This window comes from Vicugna pacos, chromosome 6, assembly GCF_048564905.1.
Source record: "Vicugna pacos chromosome 6, VicPac4, whole genome shotgun sequence".
NCBI classification, from domain to species: Eukaryota; Metazoa; Chordata; class Mammalia; order Artiodactyla; family Camelidae; genus Vicugna; species Vicugna pacos.
This window is the reverse complement of record NC_132992.1, coordinates 56,122,720-56,137,595: the sequence shown is the minus strand read 5'-3', so window position 1 is coordinate 56,137,595 and position 14,876 is coordinate 56,122,720. Positions and strand designations below refer to the sequence as shown.

The 14,876-nt window shown below is 44.6% G+C and overlaps 1 protein-coding gene across 8 annotated transcripts in view; it reads right to left on the bottom strand.

Annotated features, from left to right (window-relative positions):
• Positions 1–14,876, bottom strand: part of SAMD4A (sterile alpha motif domain containing 4A) — a 197,344-nt gene that overhangs the window by 43,823 nt on the left and 138,645 nt on the right. For 6 of the 8 annotated variants that reach the window (XM_072963082.1, XM_072963083.1, XM_006199760.4 and 3 more), the window contains exon 3: positions 4,188–4,451. The exons of the other annotated variants lie outside the window; for them this stretch is intronic. In XM_072963082.1, the coding sequence (XP_072819183.1) occupies positions 4,188–4,451 (264 nt within the window). The remainder of the gene's footprint in view (positions 1–4,187; positions 4,452–14,876) is intronic. 8 annotated transcript variants of the gene reach the window in all.

Sequence of the window (14,876 nt, the reverse complement as noted above, 5' to 3'; positions counted from 1 at the left end):
TTCAGGAACTTTCCTTGACTTCCCTCCACTTTGAATTAGGGCCCTCCTTGGTACCGGCCTTGACCCAGGGGAAGTCTCCATCCAAGACAAGATGTTTTCACAGCTGTGCAGGTGCATCAGGGATCTGTTTGTTGCTCATGCAATAATGAGTCCCTTGATGCAGGAATCATCTCCTTCACCTCTGTCTCCCCAGTAACTAGGCCAAAGCCTCTCTCAGCAAGTGCTCAAGAAAGTCAACTGACTTGATGAGGACAAAAATGAAACCTGTCAATCAGTCTTTCTTCCCTTGTCTCTGCTCCCATGGTACACAGCCTCATCACTCATCAACAGCCTGGCCTTCCAAAAAGTCTTTAGGCGTGGGGTTCATACAAAATTTCTGAGGACATGATGATAATATGAGGGGCAATGTGCTTCTTAAACCAATGAAATTCTGTTCTCTATTTCCTTTTCCTTTTTGGGATGGATGGGAATGTTTTTTCCCCGCTCTTGGCCGCCGGAAGGCTTTGTATGAGCAAAGAGGGAAGAGAGACGTTCCACTCACACGATACCAAGGGAAAGAAGGATATAACTGAGTACCAACTTAGAATAGAGAATCCTTCCCCTGGGATAAGTCACCGTGAAGCTTTTGCAAAGAACAAGGACAACTGAATTTAGAAACCATAATCAGCATATTTAGTCCAAACATGTATAACCAGTAGCCACCACGGGGCATATTAAAGGGAAATGTCCATATCCCTGTTTAATGTTCCACATCTGTTCATTAATTTCTAGTTGAGTAGCTGGTCTCATTCCTCCCTTAGCCTGAGATACTAGTCTGAGATCCCTATCCCACAGGGACATCCACTCTGTGCTTCAGAGCTGACTTAAGCCTTCAGGATGGGTATTTACTATAAAAGGAAAAACAAAGCAGGCAGATGATGTTAATCCTCTGAGAGCAGGAGCTGGTCTACTTGGGAGAGAACTTAGTGACAATCCCTGGCAGGGAACGCTGACACCAAGACAAAAAGAGGGAGAGATCGATGTTTGTGAAAAATAAAAAGAGCAGGAATGCTGGGCCGTGAGCTTTATTTCACACTCTTGACCCATGAGGTCCATTCCTAAAGGACAATGTGTAGCCAAATCTGGCTTGTCTGTCTGGATGGAAAGGAAGGCTCGGATGAACACAGTGTCTCAGCAAGGTATGCACAGCTGCTAGCAAGAAGGATGGATTCACACTAAATTAAGCTTAATTATGGGAATTCTGTATTCTTTTCCCAAGGTGTGGGGTGAGGACTGACACACAGCTCCTGGAAATCTGGACCTCTCCCAAATTCTACTACAGATTCCCTCTTGTTCTCGTAAACTGGGCGTCTAAAAACTAGACAAATAGCAATTAGATGATGGCATCGTGAGGTGGACCAGAAAGTAGCTTTAAAAGGCTGAAGACTCCTGCCAAAAGGCCGGGTCACAGAAAGGAAGAGATGTGAATCCAAGAGGAAAAGCTGGCTCTCTTTAAAAGCACTTGATTTGATTTCAGATTTCAGTTCTCAGAAAAATATGAATTAACCTGGAAAGTTAAACTGGCGTCTGCTCTTGGACAGAGGAATCAGATGACATACTCAGGACAGGCTTGTTAAGAGCTGCCTCTCCTGGGCTCTCCTGGGAGGCCATCCTGGGCAGTGTTTGATGGCAGGAGTCCTCAGGGGTGGCTTCTAGTGAAGATGTCGCCAGGTAGGGTGGGGGAGGGGCACGCGTGCTGAACACACCCTGGCTGCTGACCCTCTGGGGTGCAGGACATTTCTGCTGCGGGACCTGTAGGCTGCACCGCAAATATACTTTTCCACATGTGAACCCTACATCATTTTATCATGTTTCTTCCTTCAAATTAGTTTTGCCATTTAATTTGCTAAGGACTTTATATTTTGAATCTCACAGCAATTCTTAGGGAGAAGGACAGCTCACTAGGTCAGCAGAAAGTGGATATACTTAGAAGAGGGTCCCCTGTTTAGTCCTGTCACTGTCACCACATAGCTTGTTTTCTGAACACACGTCTTGAGCCTCTAAAGAAAATCTTGGGTAGAAGGTCTTGTCTGCATCATTTTCTGACTGAGCAGCTGTGAGGAGACAGTTCTTATCAATTCTAAAGGAAGGGCTTCTAAAAGAAGGTGATACATGGACTATCCCTTGAACTTTGGAATATTTTGGCTTTTATTATAAAGCAGGGGTGGGACATTTATTCCATTTTCTCTCATTCATTTCTCTTTAAAAATGTGCTCTCGTTACTCATTTTTTACCTCGGGAGACCAGCATGCAGTGAGCACACTTTTACCTGCCTTTGGAGCATGCCTAAGGTAAAAAGAAGGCTTCAAAACAAAACACAAAGGAAAAAGAAAACAAAGAAAAGAAAGGAAAAGGAAAAAAGAAAGAAAAGATAATGAAGCTCCTGCAACCAGACAGCGGCCCCAGCCTCGGTCCCCTGGGCGAGGCCTGCACCCTGGAGAATGGCCTTCAGGCAGGGCCTTCCTGGCCCTTCAACACAAGGGCCGGGCCTCCTTCTCGCGGTCACCAATTAGAACCACACACACACTTTCTTGGAAACCATCCATCCAGACACTCCACTTTGCTAGGAAAGAAGCTAGTCCAGAGCAACGCTATCTGTAGCCCTCTAGGTCCCTCAGATACTCTGCTGCCCTGCTGCCCAACGCCCAGCCAGGCTTACCAGGAGCATGGCTGGGCCTCCTCCCATCACCTGGGGCTCAGCTGCCTGAGCCAGCACCATGTAGCATACACTCAACAGTGGGTTTTGGTAGGTCTCCAAAACTATGACACAGTCCCCTGACAACTGTGAAAGAGGAAGAAAGGAGGACACATCCCCTTTGTGCTAAAAGGAGCTATTGTTTTTGCTGCCTGTTAAACACCTTTAAAGACCCATTTGTATCACCAGAGGAAAACATGGAGACCCATCCTACGCGCACTGGGCACGCAGCATGCAATCCACCACCAACTGTAGTTGGGGGCGGAGGAGGGGTGGAGTGCAGGCCTGAGTAGCTGAGAGGGAGGAAGGTTCAAGAACTGCTCCAGGGAAGCAGCTTCATTTCACCTGGCTGACAGGCTCCATGTTTCAGCCCGGTGCTCACTTACAACCAGCAACTGGGCAGTCTTGGGCATCTGTCTGTGCTATGCTTCTGCCGTGGGAAGGGGATTTGGTACACAGCCTCCTATGTCAACACAGATCCTTTTCAAAGGAAAGATCAAAAACAGCACAACCTCAGGACGCTTCATGTCAGCAACGAGGGTGCTCTCAGAGCCTCCCCTCGGCATCGCAGTCCCAGGAGCACAACTCGTTCTTGCTTTTCCATCTAAAATTGTTATTAGTGTGTCTCTGATGAGCATCTTTCCCTAAGGCTTTCCCAGCCCTTGAACAACTGGCATCTAAAAATACAGAATTGCATGTATCCTCTCTGAACCCGTCATGGGGAATTTGGAAATCTCTATCTCCTGATGAGTATCTTTAGAAGGGGAGAGATTTACAGCGCAACGTAGGAATATTTATTTGTGCTGCACAAAAGGCCTTTATCACCTGTATGCAAATCTGTTATCATGCTTAAAGCACTGTCAGGGAGTCTCGGTGGTATTTTTTCGTGTCCCTTAAACAGATGCAGAGAAAAGGGTTTGCAGGTTTCTCAGGGTATCAAAGGGAAAGGGAGAGAGAAAGGAAGCACTACTACAATTCTACACTAAGAGAGACTTTTAAAAAGATCCTGTGGTTTGTTTTGCTAAATTATTGATGGTTCCCTGGCCAAAGCAGTGAGGTAGAAGGCTGGAGCAGCTCAGCGTTTTTGCCAACAGGGCAGGCCAAGGAGGGAAGTCCGCGCAAACAGTGCATGCTATCACTGTCAGCTGCCACTCATCTAATTGTCTGCAGGTCACTGCATTCGGAAAAGGAAAAAAAAAAAAAAAAAAAAGGAGGGCATTGACCTCTCTTGCTCTGGTTCCTGCTTCCCAGGTTTTGGCAAGAAGCCCTGGAAGGGGAATCCGAGCCTTTTCCGCCGTGGTCAACCCTGGAGCTTGGCAAGGGAGGAGTCAGACCCGTCAGCCCAGGGCAGGGCGGGTTCCTTCTTCCTCGCTGACTACCTCTCCTTTTACCCTTCTGACTCCAAATAAAGGGAGAGACTCTGTTCCCAGTGGTTTCTCGTTTAATCACTCACCTTTCATACCACTACCTTCTTCTTGGAATGTGTTACGAGCAGTGGTCTGATCTTCTAAGTGTTCACTCCCACCACTTCCTGAAGAGGCTACACTGCTTTGTGGAGACAGGGGGGCATGATCGGATGGGAGGCACTGGGGTCCTCTAGCTCGTAAGTCCTCATGAGACATCCATCCATGTCCTAGAGGCTGGTTTGGCACATTCATGGGTGGGGTAAGGGACACAGATCGTTTCAAAGGGCTGTGGTGTGCCTGGCCTGAGAGAACTGGAAAAAAAAATAAAATGAAATAGGTTATTCCCCCCCTTGAGCCTGGGCTGCAGAAGAACCCACAGTACCTCTTAACCCTGAGCAATGGTGCTAACTGACCACTCCAGCAGGGGGTGCGGCAGGCTGGACACAGGCCTGGCCAGGCCCTTCCCTTCGGGGTGGTTATAAAGGATGCTGTCTGTACCTCTGGGTGGGTTGAGTTTCTCCAAGGAGGCTACACCTCTAGTGCCCACATGTAGCCTCAGACTTTGTGAGTTGGGATCTGGTTTTAGTTCTAAGTCTAGAAACAGGATTCGTAGCTGCAGGGTCATAAATCAGATGAAGCTTGACAGCCTGGCAAAGTGGCCACCTGCCAAGAGTGAATCAAACATGTGCTGGACAATTTTTTTTTTGAAACACACAAAACCCATTACCCATGTCATTAGGGTGGACTTCTGGAAGGGGAGGCAGGCTGGTCATCCTTGAGGATCTTTGCTGGGCTGAGTTAGAAGTGGATTCATCCTTCCAACCAGGAATCAGGGGACTATCACCTATGCAGGGGCTGCAGGCTCAGCAGGGGCCCAGCGCTAACGCGGACCGCAGGGTGCGGGTCGGCAGCTGTGTGTGAAGGGCCGATTCTTCCCCTTGGCTGGCAGCTTAGTGCCAAACTTTATATTGAAAACACTTCCAGGTAACAAGGCTTTCATTCAGAAGCCGGAAGGGTGCTCTCGGTAAACTGGGAATGGTTTTTACCAGCATGTTCAGCCCTTCCGCACTGCGGGCAACATCTGCGCAGCCCCCATTTCTAATTTCTTTTCCAGAAAACTAGGAAAAAGCAACAAAACTCACATAACTTGCCAAATTAAATTGAGGTCATTCAAGGGAGGGATTTAACCAAAATCAACGCTGAGGGAGCCGACGTTACCCTTGGTTGGTTTTTCTGGGCGTGTCAAGTGACAACTTTACAAAATAAGTCTATTCATAACCTTCTCTCCGCACTGGCTCCTGACAGGTCCAGTTTATTTTGACTGCTGCAGGACTAACATGGAATTGGGCCACATGCATTTTTAAACATTTTTCAGGGAAGCCATTAAGTTGCATCTCAGGCTCCATCCCTTCCAATGAGGTGTTTGCTCTCCCAAGTTCGGACTAGCATGGCTCTGCTGGCATTAATCTTTCTGTGTTTTTCAGTCCGCAGACCTGACATCCCCACGTAAGAAGTTCTGCTTTTTATTAAACTGTGTTTCTGGTAGGGCAGCACCCACATAAGGCCTGAACAGCAGACTCCCTTGCCCCCACTTAAAAAGATAAAGACCAGAGCCCAAGATAAAAGACTCAGCCAAAAGGCTGAGTGTTTGCAAAAGGTGTGTTTGGGGCAATAGTGGTTTGGGTAGGCGGCTCAGGGTCAGCTAGTGTTAACCAGGCCCCGAGAGCATGGAACTCTCTGTTGTCCGTTTGGCTTCCTGTAGCCAGAAGGGCAGCCTTGTGTGTGAAAGAGGGACAATCAGACAGAAGGGCCAGAAACCTCCTCATTAACAAACAAACAAACAAAAAAAAAAAAAAAGAAAAGAAAAGGGAGCTGCCGAGTTAAGTATTTATAACCTGATAAATTTCTAATTTGGGTAGATTCTATCAAAGGCAAGGAATTATCATCTAACTGCAAAATATGCAAAGGGAACATTGTTCAAAAAAAATTTTTTTTGATCCTAACAGGCTGAAACAGCTTGCATTTCCACTAAATGGACAAATGAGGAAACAATTTTAAAAGGCTTCCTGGAAAATGCATTGCTACCTGGTTGGATCAGAAATAGCAAGAGAAAAAGAGAAAAAAAAAAAAGCAGAAAAAGAAAAAAAGAAAAAGAAAAAGGGAGCAGCAGCAAAAATGAAGAGAGAAGCCAATAGGAAGAAATGCCAGACATCCAGAAAATTCATTTCATGCCTGTCTAAGTATTTATATAACACTGGGCAGAACTGTTTAGGGCTGCCCCAGGTAGGGGACACTCCAGCTTAGACATCTTTGCTTTCTGGTACCTCTGTGACCATTTCAGAATACCTGGTGGATGCTCTGAATGGTGCCAGCCACGTGTGCCCAGAGTGGACATGGCGGGGGGGGGGGGGGGCTCTTCACAGCCAGGATCAGAGTGAGCCTGAAACCATAAAAACAGGCCTTGCCAAAGAGACACACGCAGCCCAGAGCTGGTGGCACCCTTAGCACCCCGCCTGGCTAGGGATGGTACCTGAATCTATAACCATCAGTGGTCACACTGCTCAGAGAGTCCTAGTCTTTGGATGTGGAGAACAGTACAACACATAGATAATAGTTGAATTCCATTATTAGATGAAGCCAATTTGCTTCTTTCCACCTAAAGTTTTCTTAAAATCCATGCTCCCTCCCTTTGATGGCATCCTTGGGGAGGCTGTCAGTGTCCAAGGAATCCACTAGATGTTTACCTAACTTAATGGGACTTACAGGGATTTATTCATAGAAACCTCCACCCGTTTCTTTATATATTCCTGAGCTTGACTGAAATCACATGGGATACGGCATGAACTTGATCTCTGCCTCTAATAAAAAATCAATTATACCTGAGGTACCAGGGCCTTTTCCCAGGGACTTTCTACCTAAGGCCCCACCCTATCTGGAGCATAGTTTCCCACAGCGGTACCAAACTCAGAAATGTCTCCTTAGGAGCAAATCTGCTGTAGTGACCAAGCAAAATGCCTCACACTAAGCTTCCGATTTGCAGAGAGGGCTGTGGGTTTAAAGCCAGGCTGGACGCCACACCTAAATCAAAGCCAAGTAGTGCTGAGCAAATGCCTCATTTCTCCAAAGGGAACTGAGGCCCAGGGGCAAGACAGGCTCACCTTCCTGTGGGAAGGAGACCGAAGCAGTTGACAGGGGACCTGCCAACAGCGCCACTTTGGGGTGAAGGCAAGTCTTCAGGTAGAGGCCATAGTGACCACAGAGCCAAATTTGGCATGACTTCGTGTGCTGGAGTACTTTGTTTGGCAGAAAGTGACAAAGGAAATAATAAACGCCACGGACAGACAGTGTGACAAAACAGGCCGCACAGTGGTGGCATGAACGAGGTGGCCAGGGCAGAGGACCGACAGCTGTCCCATCGCTCCGTTTCCTTTTCAACCAAAAGGACACATCTGTAGTGGCGTTAAGTAGAGGAAGAATGGACATGCAGGCACAAAGAAATAAATACATAAAATTCCTTTCCCTACGAATAGGGAGAGGGGAGCAGTGAGAGCAGACATCTGAGAGGCTTTTCCCACTGTGTGAGCTGCCCCAGAACTGCTCTAGCTAGAGGTGGACCTTTGAATGTTCTCCCCTGCTGACTCTTGTGGGGCTGACAACGGTGAATGCTCCATTCAGCTGCCCCGGAGTCAGATTCGAATGCTGCAGAATGACGTACACCTTGAAAATATCTCCCTACAGATCAGAACTTGGCAAGTTCCCACAGAGTTGAGGTCCTGAGTTTATACTGCATTTGTGACTTTGAAACATCGAGGATGGAGGGACAGCATGTTTCAGGGTGAATTCACTCTAAAAACTCCCTGGGGAGCAAAACTGTGACTCTTTTGCTCTTGAAAAAAACTGAAGCTAAAACTTAATGTGGTGTACAGTATAGAGTCAATATCACTTCTATTTTTAGGACTCTCTACAGGAAAGTTCAGGCATGTACACATGTATATGTATGTATGTATGCGTACATGTGACAATAGAACGCTATAACCTTTGGAACATTTATAAATTCCAGTGAACCAAAGATAAATAATAAATATTGAGTAAGTCTAGTTGAAATATATGAAAAGCAGCTAAAAATAATCTTGTTACAGCTGTGAAACAGTACAATACAGAGGGTCTTCTAATCTGGCAGTGAACTCTGTCACAGCATTTGGGGCCAGCCGGCTTTTCTGACCTCTACTAACCTTATGATTTCTTTTTCATCTCCAAGCATCTTTAATGAGACTCCTTTCAACACTTTTTTTAGGGGGAAATACGATACCTGGCACTGGGTTCTGTTCTTATATTTTCTTGAAAACCTGGAAATCAGATTGCTTTCCCCTTTTCTTTGACCAAACTTGACTTCATCTTGATTTTTAGTTATTGAAACGAGATTCAGGAAAAGACTTTAAAGGATAGACTCTTTTAAGAAAATTGGGTATAACTACTTTTCCTGCCGTTTAATATAACAAATAATAGGTTTTGTGTAAAGAGGAAGGTTTGGGATACTGGCCCCGCGATCTCCTTGGGTCCCTGTCAGGTTAAGTGTCATACCTCCCGTCAGAGAGCAGTGATCCTGTAAACGAACAGTCCAGACAACTGATGCTCAACTCTTACACTGAACCTTTATCCTAACAAACTTCAGTGGAGGTCTTTCGAAGACACACTGTGTACTTACTTCTCGTTCTCCTTATATTTATAAAATGAATGCAAATAATGCTTAAAAATGATTACTGTGAGCATAGATTAATAACATTTCAGAGCCAGAAGACCCTGAAAAGGCTATATAATTCAATAACTCCTATGTTGTGAGCTGTGGGCCCCTGGGTGGTGGGAGGACCCAAGAATCCCTATGTGCCCTGGGCCTGATCAGCAGATGAAATGCTGTGCTATAAACGGTTTTCATATGTATCTAGAGAATATTAAAATTATTATTCATTAGGTAAACTCATTTATATTTGCTGAAGTCATTGCTCTTGTCATTTTTTCCCCCCATCATCAGATTCCAAGTACAATCACTGTTTTATGGGGACTCCAGTTTTTTAATCTCTTGTCAATGAGAGAGATGATGGCTATTCTCTGTGGTGTCTGTTGAGTTGCACGGTGGCCTCGGGAACTCGTATGTTTAAAATTTTCTGCACGGCCTCCACAGTCACACTACCTCCTCAAAGCCAATCAGCCCCCACTTCTCATGCTACCACTGTGCGTTTCTACTAATTTCCAGGCTTAGCCTTTTGCTCTGGAGTCTAGGATCTAGACTGCTGGAGCTGACCTCCTTTTGAATAAGTGCATTAAGGGGGCCCGCACTCCTAAAGTCACCCTCTTTCATCAAACCCAATAACCTGTCTTCTCAACTCAGCGTTGGGCCCTGCAGCCTCACCAGGCCCTTCTGAATTCAGCCACAGAGACACGATTTGCAATTTCACCCTTCTTTCTTCCCAAGCCAGTCTCTCCATTTCTCATTCAAGAAGCTGTCCTTTTCATGGAAAACGGATGCTTCGTTAATTTTTCAAATTCTAAATGCCCATGTGATAGAACTCAGGGCGGTGGCTAGTACAACTAAACTTTACAAAATCGATTCATTTCAATTTAGAGATTTTTAAAAAGTAGAATGAGAAAACCAAACATCTGCATATTATTTTAAAATACTTAGAACTTCTTTCCTGAATTAAAAGGTCCTGTCCAACTCCCTACTGATGATATACATTGTGTGTGTCAAAAGGCCATGACAAAGCACAGGGAGCAGTCCACTCACGTGTTGCTGGTGGTGCTCTTTAACAATACTCCCTAGACCCTACTCTACTACTCAGAAGTATCGGTAGAACCTTGCTGATTTGAAAAGCTCATGCAACGTACAATTCTTATGTTTTGCTGCAGGAGGTGGTTGATTCTTGTCAAGTTTAAAGGAGGAAGAGCTCAAGCTGTTGTCAGCTATAAAATAGCTATAGCCTTTGTTTCAAAGTTATTGGAGAGAATGTTCTGTTCATTCCTTTAGTTTAGGCCTGCCTAACAGTCGTGTTTCAGTTCCATCCCAAGAATTTCTTCTGAGAACACTGATTTCAGAGCATCTAAGGAACTGCTACTAAAGGCTTTCTATTCACAATGAGTACTGCTCACTCCACTTGTATGCATAATTCTAAGCATTTGCTTAAAAAACAAAAAGCCAACATTTTAGCGAGGCTCAGTGGTGATATGACATTAGACCCTGGATTCCTCTTCTTTAGTTGGTTTTGTGGTGCCACGACCAGTAATCTGAGGCCCTGTGGTGGGAATCTTTGGGGAAGAAAAGATTAATAGTACTGTAAGAATACATAAAAAATCCAAAAAACAAAACCAGAGTATTTGATCAGTGACATCATGCAAAAAAAAGACAAAATAACACCAGTCACATTTATGGCCAAGAACAGATTTGTGTTGGGGGGGAAGGAGGGTATTAATTACTAAGGTTAAAATTAACATGCTCTGCCTCATTGCTTTAGGGAATAGATTAAAAGCAAATCTGGAAGGTTATATGCCTCAACTCTGCATGCTTGCTCTCTGCTTCTTGCCCAAAAGTTTGGAAAACCAGTGCTCACAACATCTGGACACCAGAAGATGATTCCCCCAAATAGCTTCAGACTCCACCTCATTCTGGGGGAAGAAGAAAGAGCACACTGCAAAACAAAGATGTGCTGGGTGGACCAGGTGTTCCCGACTAGCCCCAGGAGGAAGCCACACACCCTCTGAAGAGAAAGTATACATTCATCTACACAGCAAAACAAAACAAATGGAGACTCCAGAAGAAAACAAAGCTGCAAGGACATCCCAACAAGGCTGACAAACACACACTGCTAAACCTCTTTTTCCCCATTCAGTCTCATTTTCACACTGTATTGAAGGGAACGCATCCTGATGCAGGGAAAAGCACCTGGAGAGGCTCTTCCATGATGTGAGTCCTTGTCACTGGCGTCAGCCCTTATTACTCCACAGACGGCTCAGCCTTTGGGCAGAGCAAAGATGTAGGTTTCTGCCTTCACATTATCACTTAAACATTTGGGCTTTTAAGAAGTAAATGAAAATGTTTCTGGCAGACTTTTATTGCTGCATTAATCTTGGGTACATTTCATTTGTTCTCTTTTGTCAGTTTCTATAATGGCAAAACTGGGTGTCATCCAGTAGAAAAGTCTATTTTAGATAACTGCTGTTTGACTTTACATCATCATTATTTATAAAATAAGTTAGACAAGAAGCCAATATATGCATTTGATAGAAATCAGTAGAATCTTACAAGCTTAACTTCAACTCAAGCAGTCCTAAAAGGAAACAGCCCAAATCCTCCCATTCCACTCTATTGAAACCAGTACATCAACTATGGAAGTAACCTGACACCACTGAAGCAGATGGTTCAGCCAAGTTAAGGAGGGGTTACCCCAGCCATTTCTAAGGTTCCCGTATACCATGTAAACTTCTCCTTTTCTGCACTGTTTCTTTTCATATCTATAGTCATATCTCTGTGTACTTAACCCCCAGGTTTCTTAATCCTTAGGTTTGTTCATGGAATTTCTATCCTTGTGGAAAGTGAAGAGTTTAAACAGAGCTATAGTATTTGAATCATTTTGTTTATGACACCAAGTAATTAACTGAGTCAAGCAAGTGCCCAGGAGTGAATCGAAGTGGATATTTCCTTTTTCACTTTCCAATGTATCCATAAAAATGCTCCAGTCACTGTGTTTAAGGAGGAGAGATAGTGGAGAAACTCAGAAAGATAGATGTTTGGTGACAAAACTTCCCTCCTACCCCTTTCTTAAAAGATAACTCTCAAATTATAACTGCTATTACCTTAGCTCACATGTCTATCCAGGAAGTGCTTCGTAGGTTTACAAAAATGCACTGTCCATCCTGTGCTTAACACATTCAGGCTGCTGACAGTGAGAGTACCAGCCAAGCAATCCAAGTTTGGAACTGCGAATAACCAGGGGTTCATGATTCAGCAATCAAGCCCCCTTCAGAGCATCAGTCCCAAGGCCACAGTCAGGGTCACTGTTTAAATCATCACGGAATCAATCACTATCAGTGCTTGTCCAGAGAAGAAGGGGACAATCACTTAAAAGGGGCTTACAAAGGGAACCTCGTATTTTGGAACCTTGTCTACTCATTCTTGTCTTGAGTTGAACTATGGGCAAAGTCTTCACTGCTGCTGGAGCTTAAAAGCCTCCCAGGTAAGAGGGCAAGGTGGCTCTTAAATGCACTGATTAGGCTAGGATCAGCATCATTAGAAGATGCCTAAATCCTACTGCCCTCAGGCAGTACTAGCCAAATTTGCCACCATTTGCACTAGCCAAATGCAGGACCAGTGCCAGGATTTCAGAGTGTGAAACTCTGAACTTGGTCTTGATTAAGCAGCAATCATTTTTTTTTCTTTCTAGTTTTAGGAGAAGGGTTATAAATAATTAGAAATGTATTATGCAGTTCTAATTCTTAACTTAGCTCCTTGATAGAATGAGAACTGGAAATTCTCAGCATTTCGGCCAGCAGGGCAATTTACTGGTGAAGGAACTGGTTCTTGTTTTCATTAAAGCATTCAATCTAAATGTCAAGTGTAACAATACACATAAATGACCATTCAAAAAAACCACAATTTGAGCTTACACTGCTAATTAGATTATTTTTTGGAGGGGGGGTTAATTAAGAGAAATTGGATGGTTTAGGCTCTCCTGGTTTTTTAATTATATTTAATTGAATCACCATGTGATTCAAGACCAGCTACCGAGGCCTCACACATCCCAATTCCCACTGTCTCTTCACCTTCAGCCTCTTCTTGAATTCTAAACTGTCACAACCTGACCCTGGGAGTGCTGGAACACAGTGAGATTGGTACTGTGTTTGTAAAATTGATTTACTGTGGTCTGTAATTACACATAACGATTTGAATTTTTGACTTGGCACTGCATTTTTCATTTAAACCGTACCGTTCTTCTCTACCCCAGAGAAACAGCGTTTACGTAATTGCTCTCATCTCTTTGGGTATTATAAATCAGTCCTGCAATAAAAGACTTCCAGAGACACTGCAAGCACGAGGTTCCTGGCATAATTCAGCCCCCAGGACTGTTCTAGTTTAAGGACAGGAATTGAACAGCGTTCATTTCTTACTGGATATGAGGTGCAGAGGGCTGTCTGGAGACTTCAGATCCCGGCAGCAAAGAGAACAGGCTGGAGGGCGATCAGGAGGGCTGGGCTGACCCCAGACAGCCAGCCCAGATCCATGGGTGAGTTCCCTTTGGGTCCCCCTTCACCTGTCATACAAGCTGTCCAGTGTGTGTTTATTTCTCTATTATGTCTTATAAACCACTGATCCTCCGTATTCACAGGTTCTGTATTTGCGAATTCACCTATTTACTAAAAATTTATTGTAACCCAAAATCAATGCTCGCAGCATCTTCATCATCATTCACAGACATGCACAGCGTGGCAAAACATGAGTCCCGGGCTGGGGTGAACAGGCCTCGGTTGCTTGGCCTTCCTGTGTGAGCTCTCACACTGGAAACCAGTGTCCTTTTCAAGGTCTGTTTAGTGCCATGTTTTCCTAACGCTGGTGTTTTTCACTGGTGATTTTACTGTTTAAAATGACCCCCAAGCGTAGTGCTGAGATTCTGGCTACCGTTCCTCGGTGCAAGGGGCTGCACTGTGCCTTAGGGAGAAAACAGATACATTAGATAAGCTTCCTTCCGTGAGTTGGAGTGCTGTTGGTCCTGAATGCAAGTGTTAATGAATCAACACTATGTATTAAATAAGACAGCTTTAAACACACATGAAACAACATTATGTATTGATAGGTTGATGGTAATGGGATGAGGCTTGTGGGAACCTAACCTAGTGAATACCTAGCAGCAGTGGTTCAGCGTTTGCTAATTCAATGTCCCAGTGACCTTACAGAACATCATTACTGCAAATAATGAGAACTGACTATATCGACAGATACAGGTATAAAAAAATTCTTCGTTCCACCTCCCATTCTGGGACATTTTTTGTCTTATCTGTCACATTTTTGTCTTAGGCTAGTAGTTCTCAACCTTGGCTGCACATTCAACCCCCTCTGGGGCCTTTAAAAAAACCCCTGATGCCCCGGTCCCATCCCAAACCAAGTAATTGAAAATCCTTGTAGTGGAGTTGGAGTGGAGTGGAGTACTTTCTGATGCACCTGAGTGGTTTTCATAGCTAGCCAGGCTGAGAACCATCTTCCCTCAGTGTTCCCTCCAAACTCTGCCCACATCCTGGGCACCGCAAACCTCCCCAGGATGGCCACTGCTTCTTGCTGGTCTTAATAAGATTCCGCCAAAGAATGGGTATCTTGTTTACCTTTTAAATGGCTTGGTAAAGAAAGCACAAATCATTGCATCTCTCACTGATATTCTGTTTGCTTTGGGTTTACATGCAGACTTCTGCTCAGGATTTTATCACTCTTGCCCTACCTGCCAGTAGAATAAATGATATTTTGGTACCAGAGTTCCAACCTGAATGACACTTGGGCAGAAGTTTCTAAAGACTCCCTAGACTCCTGAGTAAGAGTGCCTGCCTCTTGCTGTGGCCATTTCATTCTTGCTAAGCAGGAAAAGAGGGTCAGGGGTCAGCTCCAGGCACTTTCTGAACATGAATCAGCTGCAGAACGCTCTGAGTACATTCTCTCTTAGTCTAGAAATTCGGCTCATGAGAGCATAACTGATTTACAAACA